Genomic DNA, 22,227 nt, shown 5'->3' with positions numbered 1-22,227 from the left:
AAAATATATTTCCAATTTAATATGCAGAGTAAACAAAACAGGAAGACAAACATGATCTCTCAGTATTAGTTATTTTGACTAGTAAATTCCAATTCGTGGTTATGAGTTCTGGGCACAAATGATCATCCATTGTGGATAGAACCCAAAATGACCTAAGAATTCAGTGATACCAGGCTTAACTACCCACTGCATTGCATCAGCACGGACAGAGTACCTTCACCAAAAGGGGTGGAAGCCCAGTAAGCATGCCAAAATAGACAAAACCCAAAAGATGTTGACTGACTACTAAATTTACAATTTATTTAAAATAGCAGCATTGTATTTAAAACCTCTTCTGAATATGATTGGTGAAAAGCACTGAGTATTTATTGGTAAAAAACCTAGAAGCACCTGTTCTCAGCACAGTGTATTTCTTGCAGTAATTCAGTTAGATCTTTTCAGCTGACCTCAACGTACAACACTTCATGTTGACACTAAGGGAGACGAATAATAGAGGTCCTGAAGTCACAGATCATTGAAGGCTTGCAGGAGTACTGGAGTACTCTGAGAAAGTAATGGAAGGGACCCGTCCTGTCCTTATATATTTCTCCCTAAACACGTCTCTCTTGGAGGTGGAACACTGATTACAAGAACCTTGGGTTTTACCTAGTATGACCATTGTTACATTGAAAATCCAATTAGCTTAAACCCCCAGGACATACATCTGGTTTAGTGGTAGAGTTTTCTTTGTTAATTACTGTTCTATAAAATTATTCAGAGCAATTATTTTTAATCAGAATAGGACATTCTTCTCTTCTTGATTGTTCACTGGGGACCTGAACTCTGTATCTTTCACACCGTACAGTCATAAACCAGACACACAGACTATTGCTGCAAAACATTTTGTACAATTATGTTCCAAGAGGACCATAATCTCCGCAGCTGAAGAAGCCAACTTCCTTTCGAAGAGGATACAATATAAATTAATTCAATATATTAAAAAAATAAGGCTTCTCTGGGGAGATGAGAACACTTTCCATTTTGATAATGTTGTTATTATCTAAAGGAAATACTATGAATGAGAATATATCTGAGAGAAATTGTAAGATAACAGACTCCACCTGGTCCCCCATTTGAAATGTTACATGGCACCCTCAGTCTGTCTTGCTAACTGCACCACTGGATATAAGATGAGCCTAGACTCATTACATTTACTGAATTCTACAAAATGTTCAACCCTCATTATATCTCTGCTAAGTGAGTAATGCCAGCACCCCCAACCCCAGAGGGCTGTTTTCAAATTTTACTCCTACAAAACTACTGAAAACCAATCTAATAGGCAACGTGTTTAATCTAGGAAGGAAAACTATATATAAACTCTATGATAGCTATATTCTTACAATAAAGCAATTTTACCAAATACATTATGTCCCTCTTTATGATTTTAATCATACCAATAAACATTAAAGATCTTAAAAGTAAACTGTTAAGAATGTTTCAGACAGTTACTAGCTTGTGCAGGAAGAGGCATGTAACATACAGTGTCTATTAACATAAATACCCCTAAAGTGGGAAGTCAGTCAGCTGACTTGATGTACAGTATGGTTCAATAAAACAATACATTGTACTAATGTGGTCTCTTTTATTTGCGCTTCTTATACGTTAAAGCACCAATACTTCCAGTTTGTGTGTTCAGTAATTCCAGCTAAAATCATGAAGAAACATATTTAAACGCACTTAGCAATGCTCAACTTCGCTCAAAGTCATCCAAGTGAAATAAATGAGAAAGATCCTTTTTGACTCTTCCTAAACAAGAGAGTTATTCCAGTAAAGTAAGAAACATTATTAAATAAGGAGTTATTATACAGTGTTATCAATCATCAGAGCAATTTTTTTAGCTACTGCCTTTTACAAATCATCCATCTGGTCTCGTGCTTAAGACTTCTACCAAGATGAAGAAGGACTAGCGATTACAAGACCTCTCAAGTGCCTAACAGTGCTTCTTTTCCTCTAAAAATTTTTAAAAATTACCAAGATGCACAGCACAGAAAACCCCCATCCAAGAAATATACAAGAAATAGATACAAGATCATACAAAGTGTGACACCTTCCTCAATATTTCCCATTACTATTGACAAATACAGGAATTTCTAAAACTCTGCAATAAATCTAGCAAGTAACTTAACAAAAGTACAAGCCATCAAATGACAGTGAGCAGCACGTTACCACCATTTTAGAACAAACATGAATAATGGTTATATTCTTGTTCTAGAGAACAGGATCTGGGAGAAGCCCTACCACTACTCAAGCAGAGTATTTATATTTCCTTGTGGATCACACTCTACCTTAATTTCTCTCCCAATTAAAATTACACCTATACTAGTCTTCTAAGAAGCCTAATGATCACTGCCATCTGCACTACTCTATCCTTCCTCTAAGTGAGGAAATTACAGACCAGATGGATTTATTTGCTAATTGCTTCCTCCTAATACAACAGTACATTCTAAAAGCAGCAGCTTGATGAAACTGAAAAGGAGCAAGATGCATTACAGGTGACAAAGAATCAGAAAGCTCCTTCAGAAGAAATGTCTACACCAGATGGAGGCACAGGAAGTGAAATGGCTTCCTGTTCGAAAGGCAGGGAGAAAGGTCTAAAGTAGTAAACACAAGGCAGCAGGACCTAGAAATTTTACACAGAATTACTAAAGTGGATATAGCAACCAAAGAAACTATAGACTTACGGTGAATTTATTACAGGTAACATTGAACTATGGCATCATGTTTATAGCTTGGATTTCAAGAAGAAACACTGTTCAACAAGAATCAGAGCGGTGATCTGAAAAATCATGAGAAGAGAATGAGGCAGTCAGGACCAAGTCAGCTGAAGAGACCGAATCACAGTACGTAGAACTTGGTGGTTAGCCGCACACAGATCGCCAGTCCAGACGGCATGACTCCTGCCCAAGTTATCGAACCATCCTAATGAGGCCACACATTGACAGGATTTCACTAATGTAATTGATGTCTGGTTTTCAAGAGTCTTGCTAAAAGTCAGAATGCTTGTGGAATGTTTTCACTTATACAGGATCAGCACTGGTGTCAATACCTCATTTAAATCCAAACACTGAAATTGCTCTTCCCTTCAACATAGTTTTCCCTGGAATTAAGGATTGCACGTTCTAGAACCAAACACTACTGAGTAAAGCACAGTTAGAATAAGGTATAAAAGGCACAGATGCTTAAGACTTTTCCCAAGGTGATGGGTTAGGACAATGTCAGCCTGTTTTTGCCAAGTCACATGAAAATAAAAAGTGCTTTTATAGTGAGTGAAATTCAGTCACTGCAAGTCTCTTGAATACTCCTTTTACAAAGCTGTGATTACTTTTAGCACAATTCATTAACAATAGCAAAATGAAGTTTTCATTCTTGATCATCAGATGAGGACACTACAATTAGTCTCTTCTGTGAGTGGTTTCTCCCTTGCCCTATGCTCAACTTTGTGGAAATTATCATTCCTCTACCGAAACTCCGCAGTGTTTCCTTTGTATAAGGGGCTACCTGGTTTCTTCTGGAGATTTTGTCCTGCCCTTTGCGCCTGATTTGCACACCAGTGGTGCCAGCGGTGAGCAGTTTTTGGTGTTACTGCACTGTCTGTCCAATACTACTCTCAGCTATCTTGGCACAGCAGGAAATTGATTTTGCTCACATAAGACCAGCATTTCTATGCTCGTTGACAAAACTGACTGTCTCAGAGATAGACAAAAATACTGGGGAATTATTTTATCACAAGAGGGCTAGGGCTTAAACCAAAAGACTAAGGTTGCTATAAGAAGCAGAGCTACACAAACTTGTTTGATCAACAGAATCTGACCAGACTGATCAGTCCACAAGCAGTTAAATACAGAAATAAGATAAGTGACAGTGTGAAACTTCAGCTGAGAACTTATTTCTTCAAAGTCATCCAATAATCCTTAGGATTCTCTCTTGCTGCCAGACTGATCAGAAATATTACTACCTTCTGTTTATTGGTACACAGAAAACACATGGCTTACACATAGCTCTAATCAACATCATTAAAAACCCAACAGTCTCAAACTGGTTTCATAAGATACAACAGAATCCAAACTAGCACCAAGAAACATGGCTATTCAATTGTAAGTAGCCACTTCCAAGAAACAGCATGTGAAAGCTATTCAGTCATATTACTTGCATTATAATACATTTGACAACTTGATTTATCAAATTCAGTTTTGAGAACCACTCTGTGTTTGAAGTCTGAGGATAGCTGAAACAGTATATGCAGAAACTTATTTTGAAAATGAGAACAGCGCAGGTAAAGATCTGCAAGGATCTACCCAGACACCAGGTATGATTCATACCATACAGTTTTTACCAGCCTCTCTAGGAGGCACAATTTATATCAGAGAAAAATACTGATCTATGTATTTAATTGCTTTCGCAGAGTGATAGATACGAGATTGTTACATTATGAAGTTACATGCAGTCATCATTTACTCAGTCTGTTACTGATAAAAATCACTATCAGAATACACTACAGCTTTAACAAGAATTAAATTAATTTCTAAATCTGATCAAGTTGGGAGAAAGTTTTGCAGACCAGTGCTAAACTGATTAAACTGGCTTAAAGTGATTAAGTTTATTTGCCAGCTTATGCTAGATAAAGACTACAACAATAAATACTACAACAATTAAATCATTTAAAGGGTCCATGAAAGAATGCACCAGTTTAAACTGTTTAAAACCACTTAATTAAATTTGTGCAATAATTTCTAGATTAGATTCAGTGAGACAGTTCTGTTTTACAAGAAAAAACAATGGCAGCAAAATTGCTGATGGTAAATGGCAGAAATTCTGCTGTCAGAAGAAAAGCCACAATAGCAAAGCAAGCAAAGACATAACCAAGTTACAGATAATGTATAGGATAAGACAAATCAAAATCTTATAACTAAAATAATATTACTGAATTGTGGCTGTCTTCCTCTAATCTGCCATATCTGAGAAAAATTCAGTCTCTCACCACTAGCGAACTTTTCTGGGGAGAAAAGGAAAACAAATACCTAACAGGAGTTTATTAAGATAAAAATATATGTATAAAAATACACTTTATGACAATTTATCAGTATTACAGCAGCATATATACTATTAGCAGATATTTCATAACAGTCCTTTTGGGGTTTCTTTTTTATAAGTTAAAACCAAAGTCCTTTTCTTGTACTTTTAAAGAGATTTGCTTCCTTGAGCTAATTCCTTTTTCTTCTGTTAGCCATCTGTATGTTTCTACGGTCCTTGTTACTCAGTTATTGCAGGGGTCAATGCTTCAAAGATCAGGATGAAAATTTAGCAGATGGAAATCCTTTTGCAAAGGATAGCTGTTTTCATCTAGCACAAAATGGCTCCGAATTTCCAACAAGTAAGATGCTTCCGTATCTGCTAGCAGTGAATGACACAGATCTGCTACTATTGTGCTGTAGGTTATATCTGAAGAGGGCACTGCAAAAGACAGAACAATCCAATTTCTTTATTTTCACAATAGCACTTAACATTCAAGTTCCACCTCCATGAAAGCTACAACAATTTACTGGAAGTGTAGCTCAACATCTGAATAGAAAACTAGATTTTGTTTTTAATAATTTTTTAAAAATAATGTGCTATGACTATTTCTCATTAAACTGTAACACCCGTGAATCATGTAAAACACTTCTCAAGAAGTCAAACAGGATGTATCAAGGGAACCTGTCTGAAACACTGCTTATTTACATCATGAAAGCATGTCAGTTATTTCTAAAAACTGCTAAGAGATTCTATTCTGCATATAAAGAATCCATTTAGTTACTGAATTCTTGGTTATATAACATGTAAGAAATGTCCATATCTCATGTCTTGTTGCTGTCTCAACTCTCTCAACTCTGAAGTTCTGAGTCTGTCAGACAGCAACTGAAGTGTTCTCCTTGAGGTTGTTTTTTTTGTAAGTCTCATACAATATGAGTAATTATCATATTTCCGGAACAATCTCACCCCAATTCTAAACTGTCAATAATTAAAAATTTTACTTGCATTGGGAACTTTGCTGCCTGTTTCTATCACAAGTAATTCATGAAACAGTACCTACTAATCTGTTCAGCCAGTCTGCAGGAATATTGAGGAAGATTTTTTCTATCAACTCAGACACCACATGAACATAAATTTCATATCCTCCATCTTCTACTGTCATCAAAGCAGGTCTAGATCAGAAAACAAAAGACTCTGGAAAGTTAGCTGCTATGTTTTTTTGACTGAAGCAAAATTTCTGACTGAAAGCAATAAAATGTAATGTCACCCTCCAACATAACACCAAGAATTAGAAAAACTAGAAAACATCTATGCATTCATCTCTGTCAAATCTGCAGAGTTGGAATGAGTTTGAGATATATATATATATGGAATTTACTACTCAATCTTAAAATAACTTCTAAAGCTATCAAGTAAGCCTTACTTTTAGACAACTGCAGAAAATAATGCTTTAGCAACTGCTGGAAGACAATGAAAGCTGCACTGTTATGAAATTAGTGTTATGTCATTTATGACTTTGAACTTTATATATTTAAAGTATAAATGTGAATATGGGAGTATATGTACCTACAAATATATGAGGTGTACATAAAGATTTGACATGCAAAGTAGGGAGACAAGCTTAGGTGTATCACTTGGACTTGCATCATCTGTACCAACATCACCTAATATTGCCTGTCTTAATATACCACTTCATAGCCACTACATAATACCAAGATAGTATCTCCTGTACTATGACAAATACCCAACATATGCTCTTTGACTGCCCTGAGACTATTTACAATTTGACCTGCGACACCTGCACCATCACAATCCTCACATCTTTCTGTTCTGATCAAAGCAGGATACAATGCTCATACCCTGACCATCCCACAGAAGAAACTAAAATAGTAAACAACAGGACATATAACAATAATGTAAATCCTGGTTATAGCAATACTGGAACAGGACCAAAACAGTACATGTTAAATAAAGTAATAAAATAAGGCACAATCATCTTCAGTGCAGAACTTTTCAATGGGAGATGCTCCCAACAGGATAAAATGTGCTCCCTGCAGAGACGGCAGAAATGAAAGAAGGGCACTCACTTCAAGAGACGAGCAGAGCTGCACTGCCAAATAGGACAGTCAGCCAGTACTTCAGTACATTGACAATTAGAAAGTGTTATTAATAGATTAATCTAGTTAGCATGATGCAGAACATACCTAACAGCACTAATTTGAATGCCTGTGAGGCACAGAAGCAAATGACTGCAAATATGCCACTTTCCCAGTAGGTAAATCATTTGACTTCCCATGTTAATCTAAAAGCTACTGCTAAATTTCATAATCTTAGGTGAAGTGATCAAAAGAGATAAGAGAACTCCATGTCTGATTATCTGTGGGATTATTTCAAATCTGTTGGTTTAGACAGAAACCAAGGCCCAGACTATCTGTAGTCATTAAAGACTGTCGGCTCACTTCATGAGAGAAAGCTTAACAGTACACTTATATGCTCAGCTTCCCACATAATTATGGGCAATTGCTATTTTGTTGCTGAAAAAATGTATTTTGGTTTAGATAATTTATGATGAAGTACATAATTATTATGACTTCCAGAAATACTAAATTAACATTTTGGAAACAGTATAATTAACTTAAATGTGTTTGCAAAGAAACATACTAAGAGATGCTGCAAAATTTAAAGCTTTCAAAACCATAGGCAAATATGGTCTACACATGTAACTCGCAAACCAAGTGATGCATTAGGAAAGATTAATTTTGTTTCAGTCCTGGTTATTATGTACTGACTACCTGTTTCTCAATTCATACTCTGTTCTCAAGGTCATTTAAGTCTTCTTTCAGATAATCTGATTTACTTCAACAAGAGTGAACTGTCACAGTGAGAAAAAGTCAACAGAGCCATCAAAACTGAACCTAGTACTGTTAATTTTATTTCAATGGTATCACCAGAAAGTGCAATTTTGTGATTAACTTTATTCCTTAAATACCACTGGTTTTAGTATGGTGAATTTAAATCATTGTAAAACAGAAACATATTTAAGGATATAACTAAATTTCACTAAAGTTATATGTAGTTCTACTAAAATACTCCTTAGAGGCTGCTGAGTAAATATAGTCTTTAGTACTTGTATACAAAGCTGGTGAAGCACGCCAGTGAGATGGGCTTTTCCACTAGTACAGAAAGGTTAGATTTAAGCCCTGCTGAGCATAAGTACTTAGGAAACTCCTAGCTCATTACTGCTACTGTTAAATTGTTCATCTTTTTAAATGACAAACACTCATTGGTATAGACTGAAAAGGTAATTATCTGAAGGGAATGTTACTATCATACCAAATTTCAGGGAAAAGATGTTTGGAAACTGAAAGTTTGGGCAAAAACAGATATAAGAAACAAGGACCTATCCGTGCTACCTGAAATCTAGGAGGTGAGCTCTGAAATACAAAATATTTTTCCTTGTCTTAGTTTTCATGATTTCTTCTAGCTTAATATTCATATTGTCCCAGCTCAAAAAGAATGTGGAAATACTTACACACATTATATGACAGCACTTATGTAAAGTCTAAGTTTCTAGGATCTTCTGCTTCATTATTACTGCTACTGTTAAAGCGTTCAGTGTTCTGCGTATCTAACTTAGAAAAAAAGAAAGCTATAAGCGTATACACATGCATCCATCTAAAGCTTGTCCCTTCAGCATCTGAAGGAAAACATGAGCTTCATTACAATCACAGCAGATTAATGAAACAGGCTCCTACATTTCAAAGGAAAAAGGTGACGGGGGATGATTTCACTGACCTAAAGTATTGAAACCCAAGATTTTAGGGCTAATTAAGTCTCTTAAATACCAAGATCCTGTCATTGTATCTATTTTCCTATCACAGTGTCTATTTCATATCTTAACATTAACATTCTTAAAATAAAAAAATTTGTTAGTTACTACATTCCCTGAATCACAAAGAAGCAAATCAAATTACAAACTAATCCTATGTTGTAAGAAGTCTGCAGTGTTTAGTATTATTACATTTACTTATACTAAGTAGAAAACAATATGCAGATTTTACTCCCAAGGAGATGCTGGTAGCTATCGCATTGCTAGAAATAGAGCATAGTGAATTTACTACTTCCTTATATTGAGGGATTAAAACCAATCTGTGATAAGGGAACACGAATTGGCAGACTACAGAACAAATGTAATTTTCTGCTAGTTGTGCATACAGTTTTATAAACAAGACTATCACTAACCACTGACATATCAAGCTGTTGAGTAGCACAATAATGTTAGGACAGCATACTTAGTTAACAAGTTAATTTCATTTTAACAAGATATTTCTTTAGCGAGGTTTTTTTCCTGTTAAGGCGTAAATGTACTAAGTTACCCTACAGTACAGAACTTGGAAACACTACCAAGGAGATGCATTCTTACTAAACTAACCAGAGCAAAATTTCAGTGCAAAGATGACAGACTTTTCTTTGAAAAAGTTTAAGTTCCACATCAAGATGTGTTCACATGCTGAGAATACAAACATTGAAAATCTTTATCATTTTTCTATCACTTTTTGTGAAAGAGTAAGTTGAGGCCTTTCAGGACCACACGAGAGTTCATAATCTAATGAAAGTGAGGGGGAACCTTTTCAGTTAAGAAAAAACTTTGCACTTAGTCCTCTCTCATAGGAAAATAAATAGCATATAAACTTAAAGATGCAAGACTGTTTTGGATAGAAGAAAAAGACATTCACTAACTTATTTGGTTAATGGGATTCTAGTACTTAAAGCCAAGTGAGAAACTACTGAGTATGCAATGATTCATGAAACTCACTATGAAACAGTTCAGGAATAATTTTAGAAAGAGTTTTGATAGAAAATTTACATATTCTAGAATTCTATTATGTCTATGACTGTCTCAATTAGCCTTCTCCACCTACACATCTTTCAAGTCGCTATGATACTTATATTTCAAAAGCCCAAGATAAATTTAAGAATTGAACAATTAGTTAATAATGTTGTTCCTACATCAGCTGGATCTGTTTATAGTTTATTTTGTCTAAGTACATGTGCGTGTACAACTTGTCTCACAGTGCCATCTGCTGATAACTTAGTATCTCTACTCACTATGAGAATGTTTATTGGAAACATTTGTTAATATTATTTCTACAAGGCTAAAATTGATAAATCAGTTTAAAAATATGGTTGTGCATTCACACGATCTCAAACTTAGGCTGAAACAAGATGCCCAAGGAGTTTTCTGTTGGTCCTCATGCTTCTACTCCATTTTAGTTTAGTGACACGGTACTGAGTAAACCTTGTTACTGTATGATGTAGTATTCAAAGAAATTAAAAAGTTAGATTTAAACAATGGAAATATAATACAGCAATTCAAGAACACTCCTTGAAAATTCAATAGAAAAATAGGAATTGCTACCCACACCTTAAATATAGCATTTTAAGAATGGGGGGACTTAAAATGGAGAAAGTTGTAGTTTACTTATCTTATAGTACACATTATTTTAGCTTTATTTAGTTTACCTGTAGAATGTTTTTACTTTGTTGTATGGCAAACATCTAATACACTGCTTGTAGATCATGTTCTCATCTGCCTGTAGCTCCAAACCACATTTAGCACAACCTGAATATGTAATCATAGGCAGAGAAGCCAAAACATACTCCAGTGAAGTGTCAGCACAGAAGCTGAGTTGCTTGTACTGACCAGTTGAAATGGTAAACTTCAGTTCTAAGATACGGGCTTTCACTTGCATCACTCCTACAAAAACAACAATTTCAATCAAAATGGCATGCACTTTTATTTATAACTGAAAACAAAAGCAAGAGTTACAGCTGATTCAAAACCAAAATAATTATCAATAAAACTCTGATTTTTTTCTTTTCCTTTAGCAGGACATGCTCATATCTTTAGAGATCATTTATGCATTGAAAAATCACTGTGCTTAAATATTATTTAAAAACATATAGAAGTACTACATTTTCAGGTACTATTGTGGTAGATGCCACTATAGAAGAGCCTGAATAAGAGATCAAGAGATTAGAATTGTGCAAATAATTTCCAACTGCTTTTCTTACACACTAATTCAGAGACACTGAAAAGCACAGCTTTAACAACTTACTTTCCACTATTTAGACATAAACTAGAGTTAAAAGCTGCAATACCAACTTTATTTAGTTACTTCTTAATGTTTAACACCAACCTTAGCAATCTTCTACATTTATCTGGGAGGGGGTGACTGTGTAAAATGTATTCTTTGTCCTTTTGTAACAAGTTCTCAATAGTAGTAGTTATTTTACTCTTGCTTTAGAGAATTCCAGTTTTGGAGAAATACTATTCGACAAACTTTCAGTGATTAATCACATCATTACTAGAGGGGTTGGTGTGGAAAACAAAAGGCAGCATTTCTCCCTGTGTTCCAAAGCCAGCTTTGTATGGCACCGCATACCACACCTCTCTCACCTCTGGGCTCACTGAATGAAGGCTGCATTCACAGCTTGGTTGGGTACTGAGCAGCAGCCTCCAGAATAAATTCAGACTCCCAGAACTGTGCTAGCTTAAAAACACACCAACATTTTATTTGATCAACAGAGCATCTATTTTGCTTAGTTATGCACTGCACAACAGATATTACAGAGCCATGGATAACAACTTTACCTGAGCATTTTTCCTCCAGATGTGCTGAGAGCTTTGTCATCTGCATAAGGGATGTTTTGCTTTTCTGAAACTTTTCTCTAAATTCAATTGCCCTTTTGTCATCATCAAACAAGCACTCATAGGATGACCATGGAGTTGTGTGCAGTTCAAAGTCACCTGAGACAGAACTATGTTGGACCAGAAGGTATTTAAAGTCCCATATGTGATCTACAGAACAAAAAAGCAAACAGAAGAGTTTACTTTCTATATTTTGGTAAATTTATAGAAAGCCAGAGTCACTTACAAGATTGAGAAACAATCAGCAAGACATTCCCATATGGTGGGCTCTGGCAATTTTATTTCAAGCCTGATGACATGTAGGGTTTTTCCTTTCCCTATAAACTTTGCATGAGCCCTCCTATAACAGAATGAGACTTTTATTTCATTTGTACTGAATTCAGCTTTCAAGACAACTCAAATTTTGGAAAAAGAAAACAGTTCTGAAATTTCTTGTCAGCCCTAATAAGGAAAAGTTGGCAACATCTAGAAGAAAAACATCTTCATGTTATTAATCAACTTCCGTCTTTAATACATCCCTGTTTTTCAGTCTTTTACCTCCATAATGCTCTGATTTAAAAAATATTTATTTTCTTTCTTCCAATTGACTCTGTAATAAAAAAAAAAACCACTTTAAAATGGAGATTACAGAAGAGTAATATATTTTGTTTTGTCCTTCACTTTGTTATAAGAATCTAGTATTCACCTACTAATCAAATCTGAAAACCATTTAGGCTATTTTTTGCCATGTTTGCTCAAGCTGAAAGTTGCAGCAAAAATAATCGGTTTTGGAAATAAGGTTAGAAAAATACAGGGTTTTTTAAAAATGTATTCAAGTGTCTGTATAAGCATTTTATTAGCATGTTTTAGCACTTTCATATTTTTGATTAGTCTGATTTTTGGTGGTAACTTGTTAAAATTGCAAGCTCCCGAAAAATTTGCTGTCAGACACAGTGTTTTACAGTAAAATACTCAAAAAAACCTTCTCCTCTGAGCATCAGTCTAGTTTCATGCACCTCATATCTGACCAGAGATCTTGCAGCCCTCCAGAACTGAGTATGCTCCAGTCCAAAGCAAGATTCAGGCAGTAACACTACAGCAACAGTGAGAGAAAATCTAAACAGGAGGAAACAAACAGGCCCTTGACAAGAGGACATATATATGGAAGTAGAGGACATAGTCTAACTAGGGTACAAGATTTGGTTGATAGCTGAATTTAACCTATTATTCAGATCTTTGACATTCCCCTGCTGATTAGAAAATTGATCACAAAACATGAGTAAACTATACGTAACTAAGTTTACAGAAATGTATTTAATGAAATAAATCTTTCTTTTTTTGTAATCTAAACCAGATGAGCGTAAAGCATGAATTAAATGTCTGATGACTGTATACTGGAAGATTAGACTGATTTTTAGCAAGAGATGAAAAATAAATTTAACTTCTACTGGCATCAATTTTTAGATGCTCTAGAACTGTATAGTCTTACAACTTTATTTTAAGTATGTAGACAGCTTAAATTACAAGTCTCCATACCCTCCTCTACAAGACTATAGGGTTTCTAATCTGCTAGTACAACCAGTAAACACACAGTTGTGCTATGGCTCCTAGCAAGGATGGAAATCGTGCTCTTTCTCTAACCCACTCATACTATTTAGCTGTTGTGCTGTACATGCTTTAGTATCATGTGCATTTATCTTTCTGGCTATATTACTGGGATCAAATGTTCATGGTTTGTCTGTGATTAAGTATTTGAACAGTTGAGAAACCACTCATATCTTGAACTTCAGATAATCCTTTAATCATTAAAGTGCCAACTGCTAGATGCACAGAACACTAGCTGGAGAATAAGACAGAAGCTCTACATCAAATATAAACAGTACTACAGAGATCTCCATCTTACACTTTTCTTCTTTAAGCATTGGAGAATGATATATTATTGTGTACTAGAAATTATCTTTGGTATCTTTTTTGCAGCTACAAAAAATTTAAAATTCTATATTTTGAAAAGTGTAATACTCTAGCATACTAAATACTAAGATTTCTAAGCATCTAATGAACAGTATATACTTGCTCACCCTGAAGTATGCAGAAAAATAAGAGCCATGGAGGTATGTGATAAAGTTAATTGGTTAATGCTTAAATTGGACTGTCTTCTTCAAGTAGTTTAGAGGTAGGTCTTGCAGTTAAATGATTTCTAGGAGTGGAGATTACTTATAAATTGAAGTGGAACTGGCAGAATTCAGAGTGTCTACATTTAATAGGTAAAGATTCACTACGAGGTTGTTTAACCTTTCTGGGTTTTATTTTGCCCTATACAAAAACTGGCTTTTTAGACAGACATATTCAGTGCTTCAATTAACACAGCATTTACTTCCTAAGTGTATCTGTTGATCAGAAATACAAACTCTTAAGTTATTAATTTACTGAAAACCTGGTTTCACCTATTTTAACAGAACAAAGCCAGGAATAAAACAAAATTCAGTAGTAGTCACTGCTAAAACATAGTCTATGTAATTCTTGCAAAAGATGTTTTTAAGTCAGTGACAGCTAGACTTGATAGCAAGACCATTAGGATATAAAGCCTGACAGTGTAGTAAGGTCGAAAGCAGAGACTGAAAACCAGAAGTATCAAAACCCAGCAATTCATGCTAAACTAGACAATGATAAGACTCAGCAAAACTGCTAACATAGTTAACACTCAAGTTTTTGTTTATATTTACATAACTAGGCACCAGTACATATTGTATCTAGATTCCAGTTTCTAAATACTCATGCTTTCTCAGTCTTCTAAAGTGAGTGGATTCAAATTCTGTTGCTAATGGCACTGCTTCTAAACAGGAGACATGTTAAAATTGGTATCAAATGTGTTGCCCTTCCAATGGGAATACTTAAAGGTTGAATGGAAAAATGTCACCAGCTGAGCATTTTAAAGATATTAATAGCATCACAAAAATCCTTTTACAGCTACCTATAGGTACAAGGACTTTACCTTTTTTCCTTTGAAGTTGAGGACACCAGGCAGCCCCTGCTCCCCACAGCACCATCCTATAGTGTTGATCTCTGTTCTGTTCTACTGTTAGAACAATTTTTCTTTGGTTGCCACCTCTGTAGCTATACACAGATTCTGAAAAAGTTTGAAATTATATGACTTCTATAGTAAAAAGCATATAAACACACAAACCCCACATGCCTCAATATTAAGATGAAATCATGCTGCTATCTATTTTATGGTACAATTATAAGCAAACCAAGAATACACCTAAATTTCTTCAGGACAGAACTAAAGTAATCTGATTTTATCAGCAACATGAATCTACTCTGGAGGAATGCATAACATATTAATTTACCTTTATCCACCTAAATACTCAGCAACTGGCCACCTCCCTTCGAAACAGCAGGTATCTGAGCATCTTTCAGCTCCCACTCATCCTGACTGGTATAAGTGGAAAGAAATTGTACTCAATCTCTCAGCAACAGACTATCATAATTGGAAGTTGAAGTCCTGTAACTTCTGTGGAATATACTGAAATAAACATTTCTCTAGAAGTTTTAACATAAAATAAAGCTATAGTCATGTACAAGCACACTAGAAGGATTAGTAACAGTACATACAAATTGAAATGATTAAGATCTCTAAAGCACTGTTACCTAGGATACTGCCTGTAAGTTTCAGTTTCACGCTAGAACTAAAACATTTTTCATAAATAATTTTTGAACAAGAACTCTTGCTTTAAATATCTAACAGTTCTGAGATTTACATACAATAATAAATTATGAAGATTTCTATCTTCAAAATTCTCCATTTGTAATGAATACACATGATATTGACAGCATGGTTAAAAATCTGAATCTTACTAATACAAGATGATAGTGCAATATGATCAAATTTATGAGAAAAGCTTGAAGTCAAGCACTGAGAAACAGTGGTACTGTAAAGAAAAGATAATCGGAACAGTTACGCAGGTAAAAGAGAGAAAGACTCTTTTTCCAGGTGGGAACAGTGGTCTAACTGCCCAAAGTGTGTTAATAAACATGACAAGATACTGCATGAAATACTGAGAATGCCCCAGGATAATTTGGTTTTGTTCATTTCAAAAGGTGGAGAAGATGCTAGGAAGCAGCTGTAAGACCTGACTATGAAGAAATGGAAACAAATAATCAATTTTAACATGGAAAATTGCTTCAGCAAAAGGAATCCTGAAATAACTGCATTCACTATTAGAAGAAAAGGAATCTGTGACAGAAGAATAAACTTCTTTTTTGAAGAATAAAATCAACTGAAGAATAAAATCAAAAAATCAGTACACGCACTGTTGACCATGATCCTTTGGGGAGAGGGTCTTTACAATAAAAATATACAGGAAACCCAGATTTCAAAACCAAATTATATTAATAAGGTAGTTCTCTGTTGGGCCTACGTGGAAGAAATAGGAGTATCACAGTAGGACATTTTAATAGCTTCATACTGTGCATTTCCCAGTGTTAAAAATCAAAAAGAACTTTTAGAAAAAGGCACACAAGTAAGATTATAAAGCAATGTTGCACATGTTTAAGAAACCAGGAATGCTTAGCTTTAAAAATCTATTCTATGTAGGAAAAAATAGAAAGAAATAAACAAGAAATGTTCCAAATAGAACATTAGAAGAGAGCAACACAGTTCCATTATAAAGTAAGAAAGGCAAGCAAATTCTAAAACATCAGATTAAAATATTCAATAAATTATTTCATTCTGAAAAACACATGATTTATAGTGCAGTCAAATTCTCCTTTAATGACAGAATGCTTACACGGAAGGTAGTTGGCAGGTGAATTCTCAATTAGTAAAGCTTGACTGTCTCACATGACATTTTCATAAACCAGCCCCTTTTCTCAAGCAGTGGTCCACAGCAAGAATGCATCTCTTGGATTTCAAGAGCCCTTAAAGACATATTTATGTTCCTCCACCATAACTTCACTACCTCCCTCTTTTCAGCACTCCTGCTATACACACTTACCTTCCCTGAAAAGGATTTTGAGATAGCTAAAATATTCCTGCTGCCATTCCACCTCCCAACACTATACTTCATACCTGCATCTTTCTTCAATCCACCATCTTATTGAAGATCAGGTACCATGCTACTTGGAGCTGTGGAGATGCTCAAGCTCTCTCACTGACAATTCAATACATTAGTAACTGCAGTCTGTGGTGAGTGCTCGTTCCTGAGTGAAAACACACCAATCCCCCAGTGAGTAGGAACACTGATTATCAGTGCCCACCGCCTGCATGCCTCTCCCACAGACATGTATGTTATCCATCAGCACTAATGAGCAGCAACTTCCTTTCAGCGGCTGACTACAGTCATCATTTCTGTCCCATCCCTAATCCCATTTCTCTAACTGCTACGCTCCCTATGCATGGATCACTACAAAGGTTTTACATGTGACTCCTATAACAAACACTGGTGTATGGAATGGGAAGGAACCAGAATTGCCTTGCAAAATTACTATTTAAGTTTTACCTATTGTTGAAGTTTTGGAAATCGAAGTCCAGTGCACAAACTTACCTGTTAATATGGCAATGTTGATAATTTTCAAGATTGAGTGAACCAATATATTTGGCTGGAGCTGGTCTAGCTGCATATACTGAATACTATCCAGTCTCTGAACTTGTCTTCGTGGAATGTCTTCAAAGTGTGGAAGTTCTGATGATATGTATGACAATAAGCCATGGAGAACACCACCATCCACTATAGGATAAACTTGTATGAAAAAAACAAAGTTAAAGGGACACTCTTTTCTTTTTAACCTTAGGAGTATAAAATTTATTGGATGGTCAATATTTACACTGACAAAACCAAAATCATTTCACAATAATTCTAAGAGAAGAAATTCTTGAGATGCGTAACACTTGAAGCAAAATTAAACTTTACTTCATCTGCCTCCTCTCAATAACATCTCAAAGTTAAACTAAGTACAACATTTTAAATTACACCAAAAATACGAAAGAAATCTTGTATCATAGCTTGGCTAGAAGAACAGACTTTCTTGACCTCAGAACCTGCCTTAAACAGCTGGCAATAATGAACATCAGGAAGACAGTAAGAACAATGCAAGTTCTTGGTGATACATCCCCCTAGTCTCCAACCCTCCGCGGTTCAGGTATTTTTAAGGACTTTGTGCTTAATAGCCTGCAATGAATTACCTTCCCTCAATGGATCTACTTATTCTTTAAGCCTCCTAAGGTTTTTGCAAAAACTTTAATCCCCATGAAATCTCAGACATCTTATGGTTGAGTCCTGGGATAACTGCTCTTTCTTAAACTAAGCACAAAGAATTCAGGTCTTCAGAGTTCAGAGTTTTGAGGGTAACCACCCAACTTTACCATAAACTCCACATGACTATCTGATACCATCATGTCCACATCTTGTCCACAGGTGTTCCTGTCATACTTACCTATAGCATTTTGTACCTCTCAGTTGCTCGTATTTCCGTTTTATCCTCTCTATGAGGCATTGTCAACAAAATTGAGTATTTTAAATAGCTACTTTACTGTGATTTTTGTGGAAATGTATGCACTATGATCTTACATTCTTCTGGATTGAGAGCTGAGCAGTTCCCCAGATTTAGTAACTGACTGGTAAATGTAGATTGCAGCATCATTTCTCCACACCAGAGATTCTCATACATTATTATATCTGCAATAAAAAAAAAAAAAACCAAACCACCTTATCAATGATATTGAAGTGTATCATACTTTTCTTGCCTATAGAACCATCACACATACAGGTGTGAAAGACCGTTTGAAAGAGATCACTTGGAAACAAAGTGATTTTTTTAATCTATCAACACCATTTAAAATGAGTTAAGCAAATTTTCTCAGTAGTTTGATGTAATTCCTCATTTCATATAAAATATTTAATAGCCCTATAGCAGGTACTGTATAAGTGAAGTGGGTGGCTCTGTTGGGTAAATGATTACTGTGCAACATTTCAGAATGAGTAGTAAAGTACTAGGCTTACCCAGAAACACTTCTGATGTATTTTGAGTTAATAATGTCTAAGCAGAAAAGGTCCAATTTATCTTCAATCTAAAATATCTACCTTTGCACCCACCTAAGAGCACTTAAAGAAACCTTAACAAAGAAATAGACGTCTTAAACTGTAGAAATATTCAAACAATTCTATATTGTGTAATTTTTTGCCTATTGCAAAACCTAAATGGCCAGATAACTATCAAGTTCTGGTCAACTCCAGCCCTAAATTAGGTGCAATATTGTTTCTATAGTACTGCATTCTCTTACATGAGATGTGTTTCCTGGGAGAGCATTTTGCTCCTGTTAGGTAATAAAGAGTACAAAGGATTTATCAAGAGGAATCTTCCTTATTAGCTGACGTGTTATGAAAAAGGTGAACTGCAAACACCATTTTATATTTCTGCAGTCTCTGTCAGTTACTAATTCACAACATGATCCATCTCAAAACGCTAGTGCTAAGCTATAAAGTCCTTCACAGGAAGAAAAGTATTTCTCGTCCTGAGACTGAACATACCACAATTTTCTGGTCCAGCTGCTGGTTCAACAGCAGAGAATTACAAAAAAGTCCATAAATTAAATAACTAGCACATCTGGTTTGTAGTAGCGCTCATACCATTCAGGAGCAATTATTTTAAAAGACTGACAGGTTACAGAATATACATGACCTATGGCACTGCTGTAGTGTCAGTGCACTGCTATGTCTCAGACCAAAGGCTATACATAAGAGATGGGCAAAATTCTATGGGACAGTTGATGTTCCACTGGCGGGACGACAGAGTTCAAAGTGATGTTGAGCCATGTAAGTGATGTAAGGAAGACACTTAAAAATGTTTAGCTGTAGTTCCAAATTACTGGTTACATACCGTTCCACCGTAAACAGGCATTTTAAAGATCCACGTTTTAAAAAAGCAAATAAATTCTCACCTGTAAGCAGTACAATATCCCCAGGAAACACAGTGAGTGACCAAAATGCAGCACCACGCCACAGCACCACCTTTCTCTCAATTTCTGACTGGTCAATAACTACAATTGTTGCTACAGGAACTTTACATGAAGATTCTGGTCTAGTCTTCACCTGTATTTCTTTGATATGACAAGGATGTACTATTGTGACCAAAACATTGTACTTTTGATTTTTGCAGCAGCAATTCTTAAGTGGTGAAAGTTTCTTTTGAAGTTTCTTGAACTCTGTCATCCTCTCTTGATCCACTCTCATCCCAGGACCAGCTGGAGAAGAATTCAGTTTAGCTTTCTTTGAATTCAGCTGTCTTTTAAACGTCGAGTGAAAAATATGAAAGGAATCTTCACATTTGTGGGCTCTTTTAGAAGAGCTCTTATGAGAACTGTCTATTTGGGAGCACAATATTCCTGAGCTCAGTGGTTCGATAAGGATTTCATTTACAAATTGCTCAGCAGGAACATTAAGTTCTTGAGATGTCTCTGTATTTGCCTGAGCACTTCCTTCTTGTTTTGTAGCTTCAAAGCAAACGTTTTCCCCATCACCCTCAGAACTGAAAAGTTCAAGGGAACTTGTATACTCTTCCTTGCATGCATTTTCAGCCACATTAAGACATGTTCCAACATCAGAATCAAATTGGAAGCGATCATACTGCCTTTCTTCAGGTTTTTTGCCTGCTTCTGTTTCCAGTAGCTTTGTGATTCTTTTCTGCATCTCATTCCGATCCTGTGCAAGAACAGCCATCTGACTCGAAGTCACTATACTACGAAATTCAGTATCTGTTGACACTGCAAAGTCTGAACAATCACTTGGTTCTCCTTTTGGTTTTGACTCTTGATTTTGGGGGGAAAATGTATCCAGATATTGACTTAGATGTTCATGGCGATCACTTCCACGATCTGATTGATCACCTTGTTCCACAGACCTTAGATGTATGCTAATCTGTTTAGTACTGGCAACCAAATCAGAAATGTCAGAGCTGTTCACTTCTAAATGACTGGCTTTTCTTTCAGTGAGGTTTGAACAACAGCCATGTGATTGTTTGTCCTGTCTAGCCAACTCTGCAAATTTTTGTGGAAGGTGTTGATCTGCAGCCTGATTTACATTTGCATGTGAGCATCTATCTTTAGATATTTGACAATCAGAATAAATTAAACTTTCAGTCTTTTTAGGTATGCTGGTACAAGTTACTGCCACAGGTACAAGAGATGTCAGATACTCTTTTGCTACCATTAATCTCCTCTTTTCAGACTGCTGAGAGCTGTCATCATTTGTAGGAACTGCTGTGACTACAGAGCTTTCTGCCTGAAACACTAAGTGGTCAGCACCCTTGATTTTCTCAGAAAAAACACTATGTGTATCATACAAACAGTACAGTTCTCTCCATTTTTCAGCAGCAGGTGCTGCACTACTTCGCTCTGACGCATGCAGCAGGCTTGGAATACTGGGTGCTCCCACAAAAATATGAATTTGAGGTCTTTTTGACATTTTTGATTGCTGTGTAAGTTTGAATTTAAACCAAGTGATTTATGCAATAAGCACAAGACAGAATATTAGTAAATGCAAAAAAACATATTTGGCCTTTTCTTAACAATTTAAAAATACCTAAAATTCAAAGGAGTATTTCATGTTTAACTGGTAAAAACACAACCTTACTACTTAAAGACTATAAAATCAAATGTACAAAATTAAAAATGGAAGTTACTTATTGTGTCACACTTGCATAGAAAAATAAATTTACAGTAGGGCTTAATTTCTGATTCTGATACTTGGAAACACATAGCAGATGCAGAATTATAGTGAAGTTCAATTTAAGTTTAATTATTGAGCAGACATCTTCATTTATTATTTATAATTAAACAGCCAAATGTGACTTCACTATTCAGTACTTTATTTTAATTCATGTGAAATAAATGCCTGTGAGAAACTTTCACAGCATGGTTAGGAGATAATTTCATCTCCCCGAAAATTACAATTTCAACTAAATAATTAAAAATAATAGAGCTATTCAAAATTAGTTTAAAAGTTTGCTAGAAATACAATATTTTACATGCTATTTTAGCATTAAAATACTGTATTAAGTGATTATTTTATGAAATAGAAGGTTTCAAAATATTACTGATAAATTACAATTATTTAATAAGCACTAAGAGATCAGTGAAACTTGAGCAGATGATTTAGAATTTGCTTTAATTCATTTATATAGTATCATACTACCCAAGAAATTACTAGCTTTTCTAACTAATTAAAAATAAACCCACCTTACACAGCACAAAAGACCCTTTAGTTTTTTTAATTTCTGCTATACCATAATTTTAAAATACTCAGCTACACCTACAAGTGTTCATTGAAATGCAGACACCTAGCTACATGTTTTAGGAGTGTTGTTAATAGAAGTTGCTGCAGTAGACAATTCTGTGGGGGTAGGAAACAGGACACCCGAAATGAAATTTGAGAGATAATCCAGCTGCAAACAGAAGAAAAAAAGCATTGAAACAAATACAACATTGAGAA

The 22,227-nt window shown here is 35.3% G+C and overlaps 1 protein-coding gene across 9 annotated transcripts in view; it reads right to left on the bottom strand.

Moving 5' to 3' along the window:
* Nucleotides 1-3,985: 3,985 nt before the first annotated feature.
* Nucleotides 3,986-22,227, bottom strand: part of SHLD2 (shieldin complex subunit 2) — a 42,750-nt gene continuing 24,508 nt past the window's right edge. For 6 of the 9 annotated variants that reach the window (XM_074874450.1, XM_074874449.1, XM_074874452.1 and 3 more), the window contains 8 exons: nucleotides 19,680-22,180; nucleotides 18,310-18,417; nucleotides 17,287-17,481; nucleotides 14,733-14,867; nucleotides 11,705-11,911; nucleotides 10,573-10,807; nucleotides 6,106-6,221; nucleotides 3,986-5,490 (listed from right to left, as the gene is read on the bottom strand). In XM_074874450.1, the coding sequence (XP_074730551.1) occupies nucleotides 5,318-5,490; nucleotides 6,106-6,221; nucleotides 10,573-10,807; nucleotides 11,705-11,911; nucleotides 14,733-14,867; nucleotides 17,287-17,481; nucleotides 18,310-18,417; nucleotides 19,680-21,201 (2,691 nt within the window). In that variant the 5' untranslated portion in view covers nucleotides 21,202-22,180 and the 3' untranslated portion in view covers nucleotides 3,986-5,317. Of the gene's footprint in view, nucleotides 5,491-6,105; nucleotides 6,222-8,581; nucleotides 8,682-10,572; nucleotides 10,808-11,704; nucleotides 11,912-14,732; nucleotides 14,868-17,286; nucleotides 17,482-18,309; nucleotides 18,418-19,679; nucleotides 22,181-22,227 lie in introns of all 9 variants that reach the window. The other 3 variants (XR_012629617.1, XR_012629616.1, XM_074874454.1) reach the window with 3 other exon arrangements.

The sequence above is a fragment of the Strix uralensis genome, chromosome 7 (assembly GCF_047716275.1).
Source record: "Strix uralensis isolate ZFMK-TIS-50842 chromosome 7, bStrUra1, whole genome shotgun sequence".
In the NCBI taxonomy this organism is placed as follows: Eukaryota; Metazoa; Chordata; class Aves; order Strigiformes; family Strigidae; genus Strix; species Strix uralensis.
Note: the sequence above shows the minus strand (reverse complement) of the source record. Positions and strands in the feature narration are given on the sequence as shown.